At 34.2% G+C, this 19,838-nt stretch overlaps 1 protein-coding gene across 1 annotated transcript; it reads left to right on the top strand.

Annotated features, from left to right (window-relative positions):
- The first annotated feature begins 17,812 nt into the window (after positions 1-17,812).
- On the top strand, positions 17,813-18,294 carry LOC101888791 (probable small nuclear ribonucleoprotein Sm D1). Its single transcript, XM_005189343.4, has one exon. It carries the CDS (start codon positions 17,828-17,830, stop codon positions 18,200-18,202), a length of 375 nt encoding a protein of 124 aa, XP_005189400.2. The 5' UTR covers positions 17,813-17,827; the 3' UTR covers positions 18,203-18,294.
- Positions 18,295-19,838: the final 1,544 nt, after the last annotated feature.

Genomic DNA, 19,838 nt, shown 5'->3' with positions numbered 1-19,838 from the left:
AACTAAGAATAAATAGTTGGATTTAATACTAAGAAAAACCCTTGTGTTTTATTTATTTCATTTTATATTTCCCCCTACGGACCACTGCTCGACGCATTCGGCTAAACAAGGCCTATCCATGATCTCAAGCAGCTTTAATATGTACAACAAGAAATAATTATTATTGGGATATCTTTCTCATCTTACAGTAGCCAAAATCTATGGGATATCTTCGCGATATGCAACAAGTATAATCTGAAGTTGCATCCTGATAAATGTATTACTTTCAGGTATGAAGTGATATTTTAGGTCATAATTTCATTGGCAATAGTATTGTTCCCGACAATTCTAAATATAAGATCATTTAACCATCTCCTACCCCAAAAAATTCAGATGAAACTAAATAATTTGTTGCATTTTGCAATTATCATTTAGTTTCTGCAAATTTTGCAGAACATTCTCTGTAAGTAACAAAACTAATGAGGAAAAATGCAAAATTTATTTAGTCTGAAAATTCTCAAAAGTGCTTTGAGTATTTCAAGAAGTCACTTTCAATTCAATAATGCTCCAGAACCCAGACTTCAATAAAAAACTTACATTAGTACTGATGCAAGTAGGTAAACTCGTGGTGCCGTTCTTAACCAGGAGCATACTAGTATACAATTACCCGTGACGTATGCATCTAGATAGGGCATACAGTACACCTCTCGGCAATATTTTTTCAGCAAATATCGCAATTATAAACCTTCACAGGAGCCATAACAGAGAGCAATAAAATTAATGGCGGCAAAAACCACAACAATGTGTTCACTTTAGCAAAGGCAACGAACAAGTCATCAAAAGTGCAGCAAAAACAAGTTAACAAGCAGTTAAGTTCAGTCGGGCCCAACTTTTTATTTCCTCCACAATTTGGAATGTAACTAATGTAAAAATATGTCTGTAAATGCCGAAATTCCAGTATTCAGGAGAAGGTGTCATGTTTGTTATTAGGAACTTCGAATCAGGCCACAGGATAGGGGCTATAAAAGTCGTTGACTTACATAGAAATTGTTCTATGTAACAGATAGAACCCATTACAAAAGCCAAATGATGAGTTTTTAGTAATTCTGTTAGTTAGTAATTCTGTAAATGTGGCTAAAATCGTCTGAATAACAAATATTGGAAAGTACATTTATTTAAGGGTCATAGAAAAAAATGACCTATTTCGTTTAATAGTGTGGCTAAAATGGCCAAAATATCGAATACGGGGAGGTACAAATATATGGGGTTATACGAAAACATTGATGTGGCTCATATTCGAACTTGACCTGACTGCAGACAAAATACAACTCTATGCAAAAATTTAGCTTTCTATCACATGCGGTTTTGACTCTAGCGTCCAACAACTAAGCTCCACAGTAATCGATAAATGAGCAAACTTTCTTGACATATATAATTTGAGCTTTCAAACTACAAAATTACATTAATATTTATTTTTGCGGTGCTCAAAAATTTTAGTAGCTATTCATGACGATGTTGCCAGTTGTTCCAAGGGAATTATTTACAACTTAATATTAAGGTGTGTGTAAAAATGCAGCTTACCATCATGGCTATGCATATTAACCATGGCAGAAGAATACAGGTAGATGCATCAACGCTTGGGAGCATTGATATGTCAAAAAAATTTAAATGTTTTTTCAAATATAAGTAGATTTTTATATGTTTTCTTATACTACGTCATTTGGAGGCTATTACAACTCGCGTTTTTCAACAATTTTTACAAATTTAAATAATTTTTCATTCAACATTTTTAATTCCAAAATTGGGTTGACAGTTCATTGTCTCAGCAGTTGTGTCGACGCGTCTACCTATATTCTTCTACCATGATATTAACGTCAAATTAAAAGAATAACGATGGCAGGGTTCGAGTATGGCTCTGGCACTCTTTATGATATGTCAAAAAATATAAGCTGCTTATTTACTCACACCAGATTTTATTCAATCCATTTTTAATTTTAGAAACTTTTTCCCAAAATAAATCGATATCTAGGTCAAAATAATGGTCTGTTTCATTTAGTCGAAAAAAATCCACTGGGCTATTACGGAATAAGAAACGCATTCATGATAAAATTAAGAAGGTAAAGTCATTTTAAATAAATACACAAATAAGTTTAAGTCTTGACGTGCAAAATAAAATCTCTTGTTTATTAGATTAAAAAATTAACTTTGAATTTTAAAATAAATATTTAACTTTTTGCAAACGATAACTTGACACATTTTTGCAAACAATAACTTGACACATTTAAGTTATTGTTTGCAAAAAGTTCCGCTTTTGAAACTATAAATATCTTTAAAACATCAATCTTGTTTATTAATATAAATAAAAGTAGATATACACAACACTAGAATTGTGTAACCTTGGTATGTTTAAAATTTCTTGTAATCTACCAAGAATATTTATTTTTGCTTGTTATTTATACATTTTCGATTTCATTAAAACTAGCATTTAAAGTAAAGTAACCAATAAATTACTCCAGCTATTAACCAATGCAATGTGAAACTAATCGAGGTGTTTCTTTATTTAGGATATTGGCTTGCATAAGGCAAACAATAATTATATAGGTCAGTTATATGCTGACATAGAATAAAATTATAATAATAACAAAAGTAAAAATATATATGTAAAATATGTTCTTTTGAACAAATCTGATTCACATTATTTTTATATTCTACTTTCATCCAGCATTAATCTTCTCCCCATGTGTTGCTAGACCAATGAATGAGCGATTCAAACAAGCTTTTAATTAAATCGTAAATTGACACAGCATTTCCTTCGATAACAACATTGGGATCAAAATATCCCACAACGAGGACAATGCATTTATATACCCTTCACATTAAAAAGGTTTGTAACATCAATAAATATTCGCCGTTGACTCCATAAAGTATATATATTTATGATCAGCATTAAATTGTAAGACGATTTTACAGAGTCCGTCTCTCTATTGAAATCGTAATACAGCCAACATTATTTGTCGTAGAGCTTCAAAATTTGGTACAACAATTTGTCTTGTGTCTAGGATGGTTGGTTTTGAAAATGAAATATATCTGTCCAGGTTTTGGTATAGCCGCCATATAACGATACTTCCTGATTCTAATGATTTTTGCCACATTTTTCCAAGGATTTGTCTAAAAAATTTTATTTGTAATTCATAATGGGTTCTAGTTTCTGTGGCAGAACATTGAACACTAGACCCACCTTTTCCAATAGTCACATTTACCCTCAAATTTGTTTCAAATTTGGTATTTAATCCTCGCAATAGATAACAATCTTTGTAGTATAATATTGTTTATAGAGGTTCCTGTTTTAGTATGGCTGGTTTTTTGAATAGTTACACTACATTACCCAAACGGTTTTACAGGTATTTAGAGTTCAAAGTGGAGCATGTTTCAATTCAGACACTTATTGTATAAAAATGTTTTCCGTGGTAGAAGAATACAGGTAGATGCGTCAACGCTCAAGAACACTGGAATGTCAAAAATGTTTGAATGTTTCTTCAAAACTAAGTAAATAATTTTTATAAATTTGAATAATTTTTCATTCAAATTTTTCAATTCCAAAATTGGTTTGATAGTTCATTGCCCCAGCTGCTGTGTCGATGTGACTACCTGTATTCTTCTTTCTTTACAAAATGGTGGAGGGTCTGTTGTAGTTTTAAATGTGCAAGGTTGTTTTTTCGTGATCATTTAAATGAGTTATACGGCCCAATTCGCACGAATTGTGGGCATTTTCGGTGAGGAGAGTCGTTTGTGGTTGGACTAAACTCGCATTATCAGAACAAAACTAATACATACACACTCATGAAAACAAAATAAATAAAAAATACTAACACACACAAAGCTGCGTACAGGTATTCAATTTAAGACAGTTTCGTTAGTCTCGCGTGTTTTGGAAAGAAAAATATAGTTTGGACCATGGTAGAAGAAAACAGGTAGTCATATCGACACAGCTGCTGGGACAATGAACTGTCAACTAAATTTGAAATTGAAAATTTTGAATGAAAAGTTATTCAAATTCGTAAAAATTTTTGAAAACGAATATCATAACAATCTCCGATTGGCGTCGTATAAGAAAACATAAAAAATCTACTTATTTTTGAAAAAAAAAAAAAAAAAACATTTCAAAAATTTTGACTTATCAATGTTCCCAAGCGTTGATGCATCTACCTGTATTTTTCTACCATGGTTTGGACTAAAAATTACTCACGTGTGAATTGGACCAATGACTAGTTTATGGTTTCGAGCATGGTAGAAGAATATAGGTAGACGCGTCGACACAGCTGCTGGGACAATGAACTGTCAAACCAATTTTGGAATTGAAAATGTTGAATGAAAAATTATTTAAATTTGTAAAAATTGTTGAAAAACGCGAATTATAATAGCCTCCAAATGATGTAGTATAAGAAAATATATAGAAATCCACTTATATTTGAAAAAACATTTAAATTTTTTGACATATCAATGCTCCCAAGCGTTGATGCATCTACCTGTATTCTTCTGCCATGGTTTCGACCAAGCCACACAGAAAGCCACCGATCATTTTCCTTACGGCGTGTGCCGTGTGCAAAAATAAAATTAATAACCGTGGATCCACGGCACAATTACAGAAGGTAGAATTTTTTTTCCTTTGGTGCCTTATTCTGTCAAAAGATAAACACATTTTGAAATATCAAAATTTTTTGATAATTTCGTAAGTTGGGCCAACTGTTGGTGCGTGCGAGGGAAAGTTGTACCAACTTCAACGAAAACAAAACATAATCTTAAACATAATCCTCTAAAATTATATCAATTCCAAGTAGCGTAAGAGCATCCGAGTTCATGTTGACGCTTCAAAAATACTTTGTAAATGAAAAGTTGGTACAACAGTTGTATGAAAAGTTGGTACGTGCGAGGAGACCGACCAACTTTTTCATACAACTTAAAAGTGACAAGTTGGGCCAACTGTTGGTGTGTCTGAGGGCAGCTTTACGTCCATGGTAGAAGAATGCAGGTAGTCGCATCAACGCTTGGAAACACTGATATGTCAAAAACCTTAAAATATTTTGACAAAAAACCATGATTAAACCTCAACCCACCGAATTGGACCGTCCATCCGACCAAACTTGGTCGGAAATTGAAAACGGCAACACTGAGCACGATTTTTCAGTTTCTGATCGACATTTTTGCTAGATTTTTTGTACCCGCTCTTTCTTGGCAAAGCAGTTCTCTCAGTGGGAATATCTTTAATTAATGGCATATCTCCTTTACTAGCTAACCATTAAAAATGGGAACACAAGACATGGTGTCCGAGTAATGGGTACGTAATAAATGAATAGAAATAAATTACTGCACATTTGTTGATATAGTTTTATAATTAGAAGTATTTACGTTTTGTTGAAAGTAATAGACGTGTCAAATTATTTAAACAAAGTTAACAACAGAAAATATTTTATTTTCGAATGATACATAAGTTGCCATATTAATATCAAATTATGATATGCCGTGAAACAACTACTTCGATTTACGACTTCCATAAACATGCTGATTGAGGTTTTGTGTACGCTACGCCGGAATTTAGGTGGAATCTTTGTCAAGTTTGTCAACGCAGTAAATAAATCGATCGACCATGAACTCTAAAGTCAATCTTTCAATTTGGCGTCGTCTCAATTTCCTCGATAATAATTACTTTCTTCCACCGGCGTTGATTCTGAAATTGTTTATAAAATGAAACTTGTGAGGTAATTTTTTCATAACACATTTTCCTGTTTTATGATCACTATGTGGCATGTTAGTCATTAAAGAAATTTCTAAGCTTTGAGGAGGTAGAGTTCTTATAAACGTATAGTATTCGCTGATAAACTAAGTAAGTAAAGTATAAATTACCAAACACATTGGTTGATACATTAAAGATTTCGGAGCAAGTTGAGCTTAGGGGCCATGCACACTCATTTTGGCTTAACTCTAGTTTAGTAAAAACTCTTAAATTTTATCGAAAAAATTTCCAGTGGTAGGAAAATGATAACAAGTTATACCGATTTCAGCAAAGCATTTGATAAAGTCAATCATAAGTTACTTTTGTTCAAACTTGAACGTATATGATTTGAAAGAAACTTGGTTTTATGGATTTCATCCTTTTTTGGCGATATGTCACAGATAGTTTTATTTGAAGATTGTCATTCTAAATCTATTGATGTTCCTTCTGGTGTTCCACAGGGAAGTCATCTTGGACCAGTTCTATTGTTTGTTAATGATCTAGACAATTTATTTGAGTATTCTAAATTATTAATGTACGCTGATGATGTAAAATCATTCATGACTCATAAATCGTAAATAAATTTTGACTTACTGCAAAGAGATTTTTAATTGGTGTCACATCAATGGCATGGAGTTGAATTTAAAAAAATAAGCATATGTGTTTTTTTAGATCTAAACCTATATCAAATCATTATAGTATAAATGGATATGTGTTATCAACTGTAGATTTCTTCACTGACCTGGGGCTTTTGATAGACCCCAAATTAAATTTTAATAACCATATTACTTCTATAAATAAAGCATCAGGTGTCGTATGTTTTATTAAACGTTGGGCCAAAGAATTTTCTGATCCATATGTGAATAAACAACTATATTCGTCTCTTGTTGGAATTACTAACGCTTGCTAATAACCCATCATGGTGCAGATCATGATGTGTACGCGATCCCTACGTATGGGGATGGTCATTAGTTCTCTGAGTCGAGGAGCACACCTAATTGCCTGTTCCTTTATGTGTATGCTTAGTGGGCCCAAGAACAGTAGGGTATCCAACTCAGCCTGAGGTGTGATCGCGAAGATACCTGTTATTAGTAGGGATACAGCTCTTTTAAGTTTGTCAATGTAACGTAAGTAAGATGACAATTTCAAGGAATGCCACTCTCTTTGCTCGTTACTCGTTGTTCCTCCTCCAACGTAGTTGGCGGTCGAGGATAGTGCCGGTATTTGGCTTCAGAGGAGAGGTTTAGCGTCGGTGGTATAAATTAAGGACATTTATGTTTCCTCGTAAAGAGAACGAGCTCTGTGTTTGATGGGTTCACGCATAGTCCATTGCGACATGCCCACCTTGATAAGGTGACTTGAGAATGTATGCAGGAATTTAGAGATCTGATGTTTATGTCGATCAGCCTTTCTAATGTTTTCAATAGGAAGGATAAGATATTGGTCGGTCTGTAGCCCTTAGGAAGTAAGTGACTTGGTTTCCCTGCTTTTGGGAAATCGCTTTGCCGATTAATTACCGCGTTTGTACAGTAAAGGAAGTGAGTGCTGGCTAACAGATTAATAACAAGTAAGCAAAGGCTACATTCGAGCGGGGCCGACCGTTGAATACCCTACAGCACTATGATAAACCATACAGTTTATATATGCGAGATACTCGAAAGAACTCCACAAGATATTGTGACAAATAATAAAAGAAAACCATCATGTTTCGTTCTCTTATTTTCGAATAATAGCAACTTAAACGAATTTGCTCATTTCCAATTTATTGGTAGATGTTGCACGTAAATGGTCTTCCTAGATCTGGAACCAATATTTTCCAAATACCTAAAATCTCTCAGAAGTGGCAAAAGATTAACATTTATTATTGGTTTTTGACTGAAACGCATCTATATGAGATAACAGACATTTGACTATATTCTTTAACGAAATCAGCGTTAACGAAATAATCAGAAGTGCGTCTTTTCTGTATTTGTGAATTCTCCAAAAAGCCACTGGAATGGACATTTTCGTATTATGTCTACAAAAGTTGCCAAACTATTTCACACATTGAATATTTTTGGATGGCCATCCGAAACTGCTTGGCTTTTGCAATGCGCGGTAACCCCCATTCAAATGTGCGTGAGGATCGGGAGATAATTACGACCTGCTGACAATTTTGCAGTTTTTTGGTCCATTTCAACCTCTAAATATATGGCGATCATCTCCAAAAAGAGTAGGCTTCTATTCTAACCCTCATCTTATCCCCATGCAAAATTTCGTAAGGATCGGGCCATAAATGCGATCTGTATATGATATCCTGATATCCTAACTACTTAGTTTTGTTAGCTGTAGAAATATTACCAAATGTTTAATTCAAAATGAAAATATGCCAAAAATATGACAAAATTGAAAAAATATGAGAAAATTTTACGAAATCAATATTTTCATCTTTAGAGATATATTTTTATGCGATTTTTTAGACGTTTTTTCTTTCCTGCCAAGAGGCCATTCTGAATTAATGAGAACTGTTGAAATCAGTTCAGCTGTTCTCAACATATAAGAGATCTTTGAAGCATATCTTCTATCCGATTTGTTGGATGTGAACAACAATGTAAAGATCAGAAGCAACCTTGTCATGGCTTTGTGATTTCGCCGGGATTTAAAATATTCGCGGTTTAATGAAAAATTTTGAATTTTTTCAACACAAAAGATATGGTCTATTTTACCCGCTAAATATTATCCGATGACCACCCAAATTGGTAGGCTTCTTCCCCGCCCTAAACTCTAGCTACATGCGAAATTCCGCGTCGATTGGTCCATAATTGCGACCTGTATAGCTACTGCAAAATCCGAATTTTTTTCAGTATTTGGTCCATTTCAACCCCTAAACATTTGGCGATCATCTCCAAAAGCAATAGGGTTCTATTCTGGTCCAAGCCCCACCTACATTCTAAATTTCGTGAAGATCGGGCCATAATTGCGACCTGTAGAGTGATTACAAATTAACATGGACAGACGGACGGACGGACATACATAGCTAGATCGACTCAGCTCGGCGAGCTAGGAAGATCCATATATACTTTCCTATGTGGGAAACCAATATTTCGAGGTGTTACATAATTTTTGTCCCAATCAAACTTATAATACCCCCAACACATAGTGTTGTAGGGTATAAAAACTTTATTGTCTCGGTAGAAGTTGCAGGTAATAATAGCCTGTTCACAGAACTTTTGTTTAAGGCAGACAAGCAATTGCTACGCAGACAATCAAATTTTTATTTCAGTTCATTTACTTTTTTTGTCTGAGAGTAAAAGCTCATTTCACCTATTGCCCTACTGTAAATTTTTTTATGTTTCCAAAAGATATTTCCGATTTTGTTGTCTTTCAGGTCGATTTGCCCCTAATTTTGCGTGGGGTTAGAGTTGAGACCAGAGAAAAAGCGCACCTATTGGGATCTACACAGCACAGCGGATGAAATGGACCATACCTTTTGTGTGAAATATCAATTTTCAAACACAATATTTTACTTTGCTCAAATTTTGTGAACGAACGATTGATATTTTTTGATTGTCTACTTTGGCATTTTGTTTTGTTTGTGTTGGAGTTAGGTGAACCCATGGGTGAACCAAAATTTGACTATAGAAACAAGCTATTTTTATTTGTTTACGTACGGAAACCAAAAATTCTATTTGTCTGCCATTTGCATTACTATTGGAAGAAAAATAAGTTTGGTGAACAGGCTAATAATCCCTATTACAATTTGATTATAACCGCTTCCAAAACGGACACAATTCCCATGGGGAGTATGATCGTTTGCCGTGATAAAATAATTAATTTTAGAAATCTTTGATTCACGGTATCCGATGCGGGACATACTCAAAGGAGAAAATCTCAAGCCATGGTCAAAGGCCGTCTACTTAAAAAATTATGAAATTTAGATGTAGGACATACCCAGAGGAGAAAATCTTAATTTTTTCGCACACCCAATCGTTTTGGGTATAATCATTATTATAGGGATAATGTCAGCAATTTTTTGGAGATTGTGACCGAATCCCCATAACGGAATGGGGATTATGTCCAAGAAAAAAACGGTCATAAACCCAAGAAAGTAGGTGACATAACTCAAATAATAATGGGTAAGTCCAAAGACTTTCTCTTCTGGGTATGTCCGGCACCGGCTAACGCGAACACAATTTTAATACATTTAATAATTTTTGTAAGTAGTCCCCAAGCGGTCAAACGGTCATACTCCCTACTTTATTATGGGGATTATGACCAAAAAAGGTCGTATACCCCATAATTGCAATGGCCATTATGTCCGCGGGAATTATGTAAGGGCCCGTTTTCATTTCATTTTAAATAAAACTGTAAATACACTTTTAAATAAAAGTGTAAAATGCGGCAATATCAATCTAATCCGCCTAAGGTTAGGTGATGCCACAAACCTCGAAATATCTTCTATCTCGTCGAGCTGGGTCGATTTCGCTATGTGTGTCCGTCTGTCCATTTTCATTTGTAATCACGCTATAGGTCATAATTATGCGAACCTCACGAAATTTTGCGTTGAGTCGGGAATAGGGTCAGAATAAAAATATTTAGGGCTTGAAATGGACCAACAAGAGATTTTTCTGATTTTGTAGTCTCTCAGGTCATAATTATATACCAATTGGCGTAGGTTAGAGTTTAGAACAGCGAAGAAGCATGAAATGAACCATACCTTTTGTGTGAAATATCCATTTTCAAACACAATATTTTGCTTTGTTTAAACCATGGTAGAAATACCAGGTAGCAACATAGGCGAAATTTACAACAAAGCAACTTTTTTGGAAACTTGATATGTCAAAGTTGTAGTCAGGGCGAATTGATTTGAAGTACAAAATTTGGGGCAAATTGTTTTTCCAATCAAAATATTGAATTAAAATTTTTCAAAATTGTTGTTTTTTCTATTACAAAAGCAATTATTCAAAACTTCCAACATCGATTGAAAGTAATGCTAAAGCCGCTGCATATTGGTTTGATTGTAGCACGTTCAATACAACATTTTTGAAAATCACATAGACTGGAAATGGAGTGATCGCCCATAATACATAGTTTCCAGCGCGCCAACGAAGGACATTTGCGATAATAGATGTCCAATCGTTGTTATCTCTTCATCATGCTTACACAGCCTGCAGTCTTGGTAACGTTGGCAACGTTGATTTCATATTCAACAGCCATAATGTTCTTTACAAGAAAATATCCAGAAAATTAGTTTTGATGCTTTAAAATTAGGTTTTGTGGTGGTTCTGGGGTGTAGCCTTTTTTCTTTTGCTACATCGTCAGCTTTCTCGCTGTAGTGACATGCTACCTAAAAGGTACTTTAGGTTATATTTACTCCTCAGGCTTACTTAAGATTTGGATCAAAGATTGCAGAAGATACAGGGGGCTGAGTCTACTGTGAGTCCACGCATATTATTTGCTTAGCTATGAAATGTATAGCAGACAGGAAGTTTTTTATGTATAGATAACTTTAATACATTCGAACAATTTGAAATAAAAAAATTATCTCAATATTTAATCACACCCCAAAAATTGCCAATGTTTTGTTCCCCAAACCAATCCAATATGCTTTGGAATCATTCACCTTTCACTGTTGAAGCCCTATAGTGTATAACATAGTTGAAAATCCGTACAAATAAGATAATGAAATTCCATGTATCGGTTTATCTCATATATTAAATTGATTCCCTGTTTCACTTATTTCAAATATCCACGAATTTTAGATCTCCATATTACATATGCCTACCATATGTTGAATATACACTCTTTCCCCCATACTCTATAAAAACGTAAAATCTCGATTTTCTATCAATAGCATTGTTAAAGTTTGAAATCATGCAACAATTTTCTTATGTGTAAATGAAGGCGAATTCAAATTACAACAATTTTTTGACATATCAAATTGATACCAGCTGGCCTGAAAGGGTTACCTTGTAATTCTACCATGGTTTAAACTTTGGCAATGAACGATTGATATTTTTCTTTCTCTTTTTTATTTACTTACGGAAACCAAAAATTCTATTTGTCTGCCATTTGCCTTGCAATTGAAAGAAAAATAATAGCCTGTTCACAGAACTTTTGTTTAAGGCAGACAAGCAATTGCTACCCCGACAATTAAGTTTTTATTTCAGTTCATTTACTTTTTTCGTCTGTGAGTAAAAGCCCATTTTACCCATTGCCCTACTGTCAAAAAATTGTTTATGTTTCCAAAAAGAAAATTTGTTTATTTATTTTTTTTTTTAATTGTTACGTACGTTGGTTTTAGACGTGGCGTGTCGGTACCCGGACGCACGTAAACCCCATTGCCATTATGAATATTGTGTCCGGTTTGTTTTTGGTCATAATCCCCATAATAATATGGGGATAGTGTCCGTTTCCAACACAGACACAACCCCCATGGGGAGTATGACCATTTGCTGTGTGGACTACTTACAAAAATAATTAATTTTAGAAATCTTTGATTCGCGGTAGCCGGTGCCAAACATATCCAGAGGGAACAACAAAGGTCATACTTTATTATTTGGATTATGGGGATTATCACCGAAAAAAGGTCATAATCCCCTTAATTGCAAGACCGTGGGTATTATGTCTGGGTGCCGGTTTTGGATTTTCCATTTCAAATAAAAGTGTAAATGGGGGTGGCGGAGATATCAACCTAATCCGCCAAACGTTAGGTGATGCCACAAACCTCGAGATATTAGTTTTAGACCCACGGTTTTACATACGTATCTACCTATATCTCCGAGCTGGGTCGATTGTGTCCGTCTGTCACTTTTTTATTTGTTGTCATGCTACACGTCACAATTATGACGCAAACCTCACGAAATTAGGCGTTGAGTCAGGGTTAGGTTCAGAATAAATACCTATAGCACTTGTAATGGACCAACGAGAGATTTTTCTAATTTTGTAGTCTTTCAGGTCAATTTGCGCCTAATTTTGCGTGGGGTTAGAGTTGAGACCAGAAAAGAAGCGCACCCATTGGGATCGACACAGCACAGCGGATGAAATGAACCATACCTTTTGTGTGAAATATCAATTTTCAAACACAATATTTTACTTTGCTCAAATTTTGTGAATGAACGATTGATATTTTTTGATTGTCTACTTTGGCATTTTGTTTTGTTTGTGTTGGAGTTAGGTGAACCCATGGTACAATGAATTCAAGGTAGGGCAGAACTACCATATGATTTAAATTTTTTTATTTTTCTGGCTTAATATGTCAACTTCATTTGCTTGTGTGTGTGTCTTCTTTTCAATAATAAAAAATTGTTCAGAAAATATTCAAGTTCGGGTGTTTTCAAAATGCTTATTACAACGAATGCATCGACAAAATCTACAGTTTTTGTCGCGAAATAAACCATAAGAGATATATAGAACATGATATTGAATAGAAATTTTGACCATTCATTCAGTTTTCGCGGTTTTAAATTATTTATTCAAAATCAATGCAACAAGTTGTTTGCTTTTTTATTGTTTTGATAGCAATTCTGACATTACAAGCCAAACAGGTAGACCTCTATACTTGAATTTTTTTCAAAGTTGACCTACCTTCTCTTCATTGTACCATGGGTGAACCCATGGGTGAACGAAAATTTGCCTATTGAAAAAAAACTCTTTTTATTTATTTACGTATGGAAACCAAAAATTCTATTTGTTTGCCATTTGCCTTACAGTTGGAAGAAAAATAAGTTTGGTGAACAGGCTATAATATATAATATAAAGCTAATAAATAATATAAAGCTCATTTCACCTATTGCTCATTTCAACTATTGCCCAAATTTCAAAAAATTGTTTGTTTTCAAAAAGAATTTTTGTTTATTTTTTATTATTATTATTTTTTTTGATTGTGTCCATTGGATTTGGATGTGCCATGTCGGTGCCCAGACATAATCCCCAGTGCAATTTTGGGAATTATTAGCCTGTTCACAGAACATTTTTTAAGACAGACAAGCAATTGCTACCCAGACAATCAAGTTTTTATTTCAGTTAATTTTCTTTTTTCGTCTGGGAGTAAAAGTTCATTTCACTTATTGCCCTACTGTCAAACATCTTTTTATGTTTCTAAAAAGAAAATTTGTTTTTGTAAAAATGATTGCGTCCGTTTGTTTTGGAGGTGCTGTGTCGGTGTCCGGACATAATCCTTATAGCAATTATGGGTACTATTAGCCTGTTCACAGAACTTTTGTGTAAGACAGACAAGCAATTGATACCCAGACAAGCAATTTTTTATTTCAGTTCATTTACTTTTTTCGTCTGGAAGTAAAAGCTCATTTCAACTATTACCCTGCTGTCAAAATTTGTTTATGTTTCCAAAAGAAAATTTGTTTATTTTTTAAAAATGATTGCGTCCGCTGGTTTTGGAAGTGCCGTGTCGGTGCCCGGACATAATCCACACGGACGTGTGGATTGTAAATATGCAATGGGGATTATGTCCGGGCGCCGGTTTTGAATTTCTCATTTTAAATAAAAGTGTAAATGGGGGTTGCGGAAATATCGACCTAATCCGCCAAAGGTTAGGTGATGCCACAAACCTCGAAATATTAGTTTACATATTCATTTATCTATCTCGCTGAACTGGGTCGATTTAGCTATATGTGTCCGTCTGTCCATTTTCATTTGTAATCACGCTACGGGTCACTATTATGATGCAAACCTAACGAAATTTTGCGTTGAGTCAGGGATAGGGTCAGAATAGAAATCTGAAATGGAGCAACAAGAGATTCTGATTTTGTAGCATCTCAGGTCATAATTATATACCAATTGGCACATAGTTATGCGTGGGGTTGGAGTTTAGAACAGCGAAGAGGCGCGCCTGCCGGGATCGACACAGCACAGCGGTTAAAATGAACGATTCATATTTCTTGATTGTCTACTTTGGCATTTTGATTTTTTTGTGTTAGAGGTAGGTGAACCAAAATTTGCTTAAAGAAAAAAGCTCTTTTTTATTTACTTACGGAAACAAAAATTTTATTTGTCTGCCATTTGCCTTGCAATTCTAAGAAAATAATTCAATTTCATAATGGAATGAGAATTATGTCTAGGAAAAAATAAACCACAGAAAGTGGCGGACATAACCACCATAATAATGGGTATGTCCAAAGACTTTCTCCTCTGGGAGAAACACAATTTTAGTTTCAAACACAATTTTATCTCTGTTTAAATTTTGTGAATGAACGATTGATATTTTTTGATTGTCCACTTTGTTATTTCGTTTTTTTTTTTTGTGGTCTCCCGCAAGGGTCTGAGCTTGGCCTCTTCTTTTTATTATGATCATTAATGACATTGTGGGTTCTATGTCTAATTCTAGGTGAGAGGATCTCTCTCATTTCTAATTGAAGTGCAGATCTCTCTGAGTTGGAAAATGTGGCAAACACTACGTTGGGATTGCTTTCTATGTGGATCTCCTCTAATAGTTTGTCTGTCAATTGTTGTGCACCTGTGTTGGCTCCTTTGTGTTTAGCGTTGTGGATGAGATGAGATGTTTAGGTGTTAGATGAAAACGCACACGAAACAGCAAAGAATCAACATGATTACACCAAGCTTAATTTTTCGCGCATGTTGATTATTTGCTGTCTCGTGCAGCGTACGAAAATAAACTATTGGAAATGTTTGCAATCGTTTCGTTCTGTATTTTCTCAAAGTACGAAAGGAAACAAAACCGATATTAAGGGTATTATGTCTTTGTGCATTTGTTTGTAACATGGAGAAAGAAGCGAGATAGACCCATAGTTACTTTTGAAGATCTCCATAGAATCACTTTCTGATCGTCCGTCCGCCTGTCCATGTATTCTTGTGAACAAAATGCAGGTCGCATTTATTATCCGATTGAGATGAAATTTTCCAAACAATAGTTGTTTGGCCCAAGGACGAACCCTGTTGAAATTGGATAATCGGTAAGAATTTAGATATAGCTCCCATATATATCTTCGTCCGATTTGCCTTTTATTGTGCACCAAACTTGTAATATCAGCCCGAATAGTATGAAATTTTGCACAAACAACTAAATTAGGCCTTAAAATAAGTATGCCAAATTTCGAAATCGGTTCAGATATAGCTATAGCTCCCATATATATCGTTCATCCGATTTGTTATTTTTGTCCTCCGCAGCCGTAATATGCATTCTGTAACAACAATATTTGGGAAAATAAAACTAAACTTTATCGAGATCGGTTCAGATTTTAGATATAGCTCCCATATATAGCTTTATCCAATTTACCTTTTATTGTGCACCAAACGTCTAATACTTGCCCAAATGGGATGGAATTCGGCACATACGACCGAATTGAGTCTAGAAGGTAGATATAGCTATATCTCCCATAAATATTGTTCATTCGATTTGTTGTATTTGTTACCCACAGCCGTAATATTCACTCCGTAAAAACGATATTCAGGGAAATACATCAAATACAGCTCAGAAATATCTTTGCCAAATTTTATCAAGATTGGTTCAGATTTGGATATAGCTCCCATATATATCTTTATCTGATTTCAAATTAATTTTGCACCAAATTGGCAATAAAAGTCCGAATTTAAAAGATACAAATGATTCGGCATATTTAGTCCTTTGAACTTTATACTTATAATCATAGCGTGTATGATTGAATTCTCCCATAAAAACTTTTAGTTGTTATTTGAAGCTCTACTAAATTAGCAAAGTGGTGTAGGGTAACATAAAGTCGGCCCAACCCGACTTTAGGGCTTTCTTTACTGTTTTTTTTTTTGTTTTGTATTGTTTGTGTAGATGAGTGGAAACAAAAACATAACTGAAATGTACCATGCTGGATGACGCAACATTGGAAACGAGACAGTACAATACACATTGCAAACGTTTCCCTGTATATCAGATCATTACAAATAATAAAAAACTAAATTAATATATATTCATGACTTTTTATTCATTTATTATGTTTATCATACAATAGAAAACAGTAGAAAACCCCAAAAGTTGAGTAAAAATTCTGAATGTACCAGACATTATTTGGTACCGCAAACGTTTGGAAACGTTTCCCAGTGATTTGTTCGCAAACGATACAGCTCGGCAACTCACAACCGATGTACATTAAGGCAATCGTATTGTTTGTATACTTCTGGCATTGGTTTTGTTTTGTTCGGAGTACAGTACGATTGAAAAAATTTAAAAGTTTGTGTCTTCGTGTTAGCGGTACGTTAATCGTTTCGTTTGTTTTCGTTCGCTGGTCTCGTGTGCATTTTCCGCTTAGAAGGCTCTATAGTCTACAAGCTCATTTGGCTCTTGGTAGCCAGATCTTTATTAATGTCTCATGTCAACTATTGTTTGGAGGTCATCTCTGGAGCCAATACTTGCCAAATTCTGCGTAATTTTACATGTTCTTTTGATATATACCGGAAGAGGTGTTTTGAATATTTGTCTGTTCATTGAATTTCTGGTTGCGATTTATTTTTTGTTATTGGCTGGGACCATTTTTATGGTTGTTTATTTTTCATAGAGTAATTTAATTGTTTTTTTTTTTCTCTTTTTTAGGGATTTTTCGATGCTTGTAGTTGCTACATTCGCTCGGTTGAAAACGAGTGATGGCTAGTCCCCGAATTTATTGATGTATCTTTCCTTTTTCCTCTCTGTCTTGCTTAATTGCTGTTCAGCTTGGTGGAGATGTGTTTAAGGGTCTTATTATTGTTATTTTAATTATTTTTATATAAATATATGGTATAATACTTTGTTAATTTTTGTTATGAAAACTATTCTATATCTTCACTCTTAGGAGCAACTATCTATATAATTTCGAAAAGTACCGACATTTTATCAATAAAAAATTGCTTTCGTTGATAATTGGCGTTAATTCTTTTGTTAACTTATTTGAGAATCACACTACAAATCGAAATAAAATATCATATTGTTAAATTCAAAAGCTGGGTATACTCATTACTCGAATGCTTCATTATATTCGTAAGGACCATTCAAATGTTTTATTTTTCATATAAATATAACTTGTATGCCAAGCAAAAATAAAAACCTACTACTCGTTTAGTTTAGGGTCCTCCTTTAGTACCGTTTTTAGAATTTTTATATAAATTTATATATTTATGTTCTTTTACAGATTTTTGATGAAATTGAGCCATGAAACCGTGACTATGGAGTTAAAAAATGGGACACAGATACATGGCACGATAACAGGAGTAGATGTGGCCATGAATACGCATTTAAAGTCAGTGAAAATGACCATAAAGGGAAGAGATCCTGTTCAATTGGAAACGCTCAGTGTAAGAGGAAATAACATAAGATATTTTATTCTACCTGATAGCCTTCCACTTGAAACACTGTTGATTGATGACACCCCAAAGTCAAAATCGAAGAAAAAAGAAAACAATCGCGTTGGAAATAGAGGTCGTGGACGAGGAACACGCGGTCGTGGCGGCCCACGAGGGAGGGGTAGGGGGAGAGGTACAGCGAGACGATAAAAATACTAAAATGGCATTTAATTATGAGTTATATAAATTGCAAAGTACATTTTTATGTTTATATAATTTATAAATACACTGAAATGAAGCAATTGTTTGTATTACTAACCATTTCCAAAATCTTAGAAGCTGCATGGGCCGAAAAAATCATTAAAAGGATATGTAATAATCTGACAATAGACGCCTCATACATTGGTAATTGGTAAGTTAAGTAGAACCACCAATTTAAAGAACCACCGGTTTAACGAATTCGGCATTTAACGACCTTTTTAAAAGCCTATGATGTAGGAAAGTGGATTCTTTAACAATGTTGTGTTTTGTTTCATGCTGAGACTGATATTAATGACAAACACAACATTAATTTAAAAGAACAACTGAGTATCAACCAAATAATATAGTTGCCGCCAAATCTCTAATATTGGGAGAACTTCAAGAAGAGGCGATACAAAAAACGCTACAACATCCTGAATTAAAAAGAATTAAATTTGTTTCCGTTGAAGTAATTATAGGTATAATTCTTATATTAGATCTCTTTAAAAAAAATAAATAAAAGGTTATTTTGTTTGTTGTAAGTTTCAGATATTCTTTAAATTTGCATACCAATTCCTTTTATTTTAATTACAACTATAATAAAGGCTATTGTTGTTAGTAAAATTAGGTTATTAGTAGGTAGGTAAACAAGCCTTTTTATAAATAGTACTCGGTTAACGAATTTTTCAATTTAACGAACAGGGTTGAAAAACTACTGTATTTTTTAATTTCATCAATTTTATTTAGTTCGTGTGTATCTTGTAATCATTTTGTTCTACCGACGTAGTCAGGTTATGTCGGTTGCGTGTTTTCAGTACCAAGGGTCTTGGATGACTGCGCTATTGGTGACGTGTGCAACATCTTCCGTCGTAAATTGTGATGGTGCCTTCTCGGCACTTTCACGCCATTGAATGATGATAAATCATCCTTCATTCTAGGGTTTAAGAGAGTTCCCAGAATTGACTCAATGCGGTACTGGTGTGGAAATAGTTTAGATGGTCTAACCACTTTTCCGCTTATGTTCTATAACTGCGGATCATTGGGGTTAGGCCGGCGAATATAGCATATAGTCCTTTCTAAGTCGAAGATGGGATAAACTACTGTGCGTATGGAAATTTGAACGTAAATGTACTAAAAAGAAACGTGTAGTAACTAATATGTTTTAATACTTGGGTTCTGGAAACAAACTTCTCTACTTTTAATGTAAGAATTTCGGGGGTACACAATCAAACATTTCACATAAACGAAGTCCGATCGAAGGCCCTATTAATTTCGTATTTAGATTGTTGAGAAAACGATTTTTTCCGTTTTAAAACCACGTTTCATTTTGCAAGTGATGTAATTTATAGATTATCAGGAATACCACAGGAGCAAATACTGAACCAAAGTTTCAAAATTTAAATAAAATACGATTGTTTATTAAAACAAATAATGAATGGAAAATGGTGTAGGACAGATTGGCTGGTTCGACAGCAAGATGAAAAGTAAATAAATAATGTCGAAAGAGGGAGTCGGTGGCACATTGAAACTCGCATTTTGATAGTTCAATGTTGTAACACAGAGAAATATGCAAATTGTTACGAGTATAGAATTCAATAAAGTCGCA

This window comes from Musca domestica, unplaced genomic scaffold (assembly GCF_030504385.1).
Source record: "Musca domestica strain aabys unplaced genomic scaffold, Musca_domestica.polishedcontigs.V.1.1 9, whole genome shotgun sequence".
NCBI classification, from domain to species: domain Eukaryota; kingdom Metazoa; phylum Arthropoda; class Insecta; order Diptera; family Muscidae; genus Musca; species Musca domestica.
The sequence above is the reverse complement of the archived record's forward strand: the minus strand, read 5'-3'. Positions and strand labels throughout refer to the sequence as shown.

What these genes read in the sequence shown, in the direction of transcription:
- LOC101888791 (XM_005189343.4), top strand. Translation starts at nt 17,828, where the DNA reads ATGTTCTTTTACAGATTTTTGATGAAATTGAGCCATGAAACCGTGACT.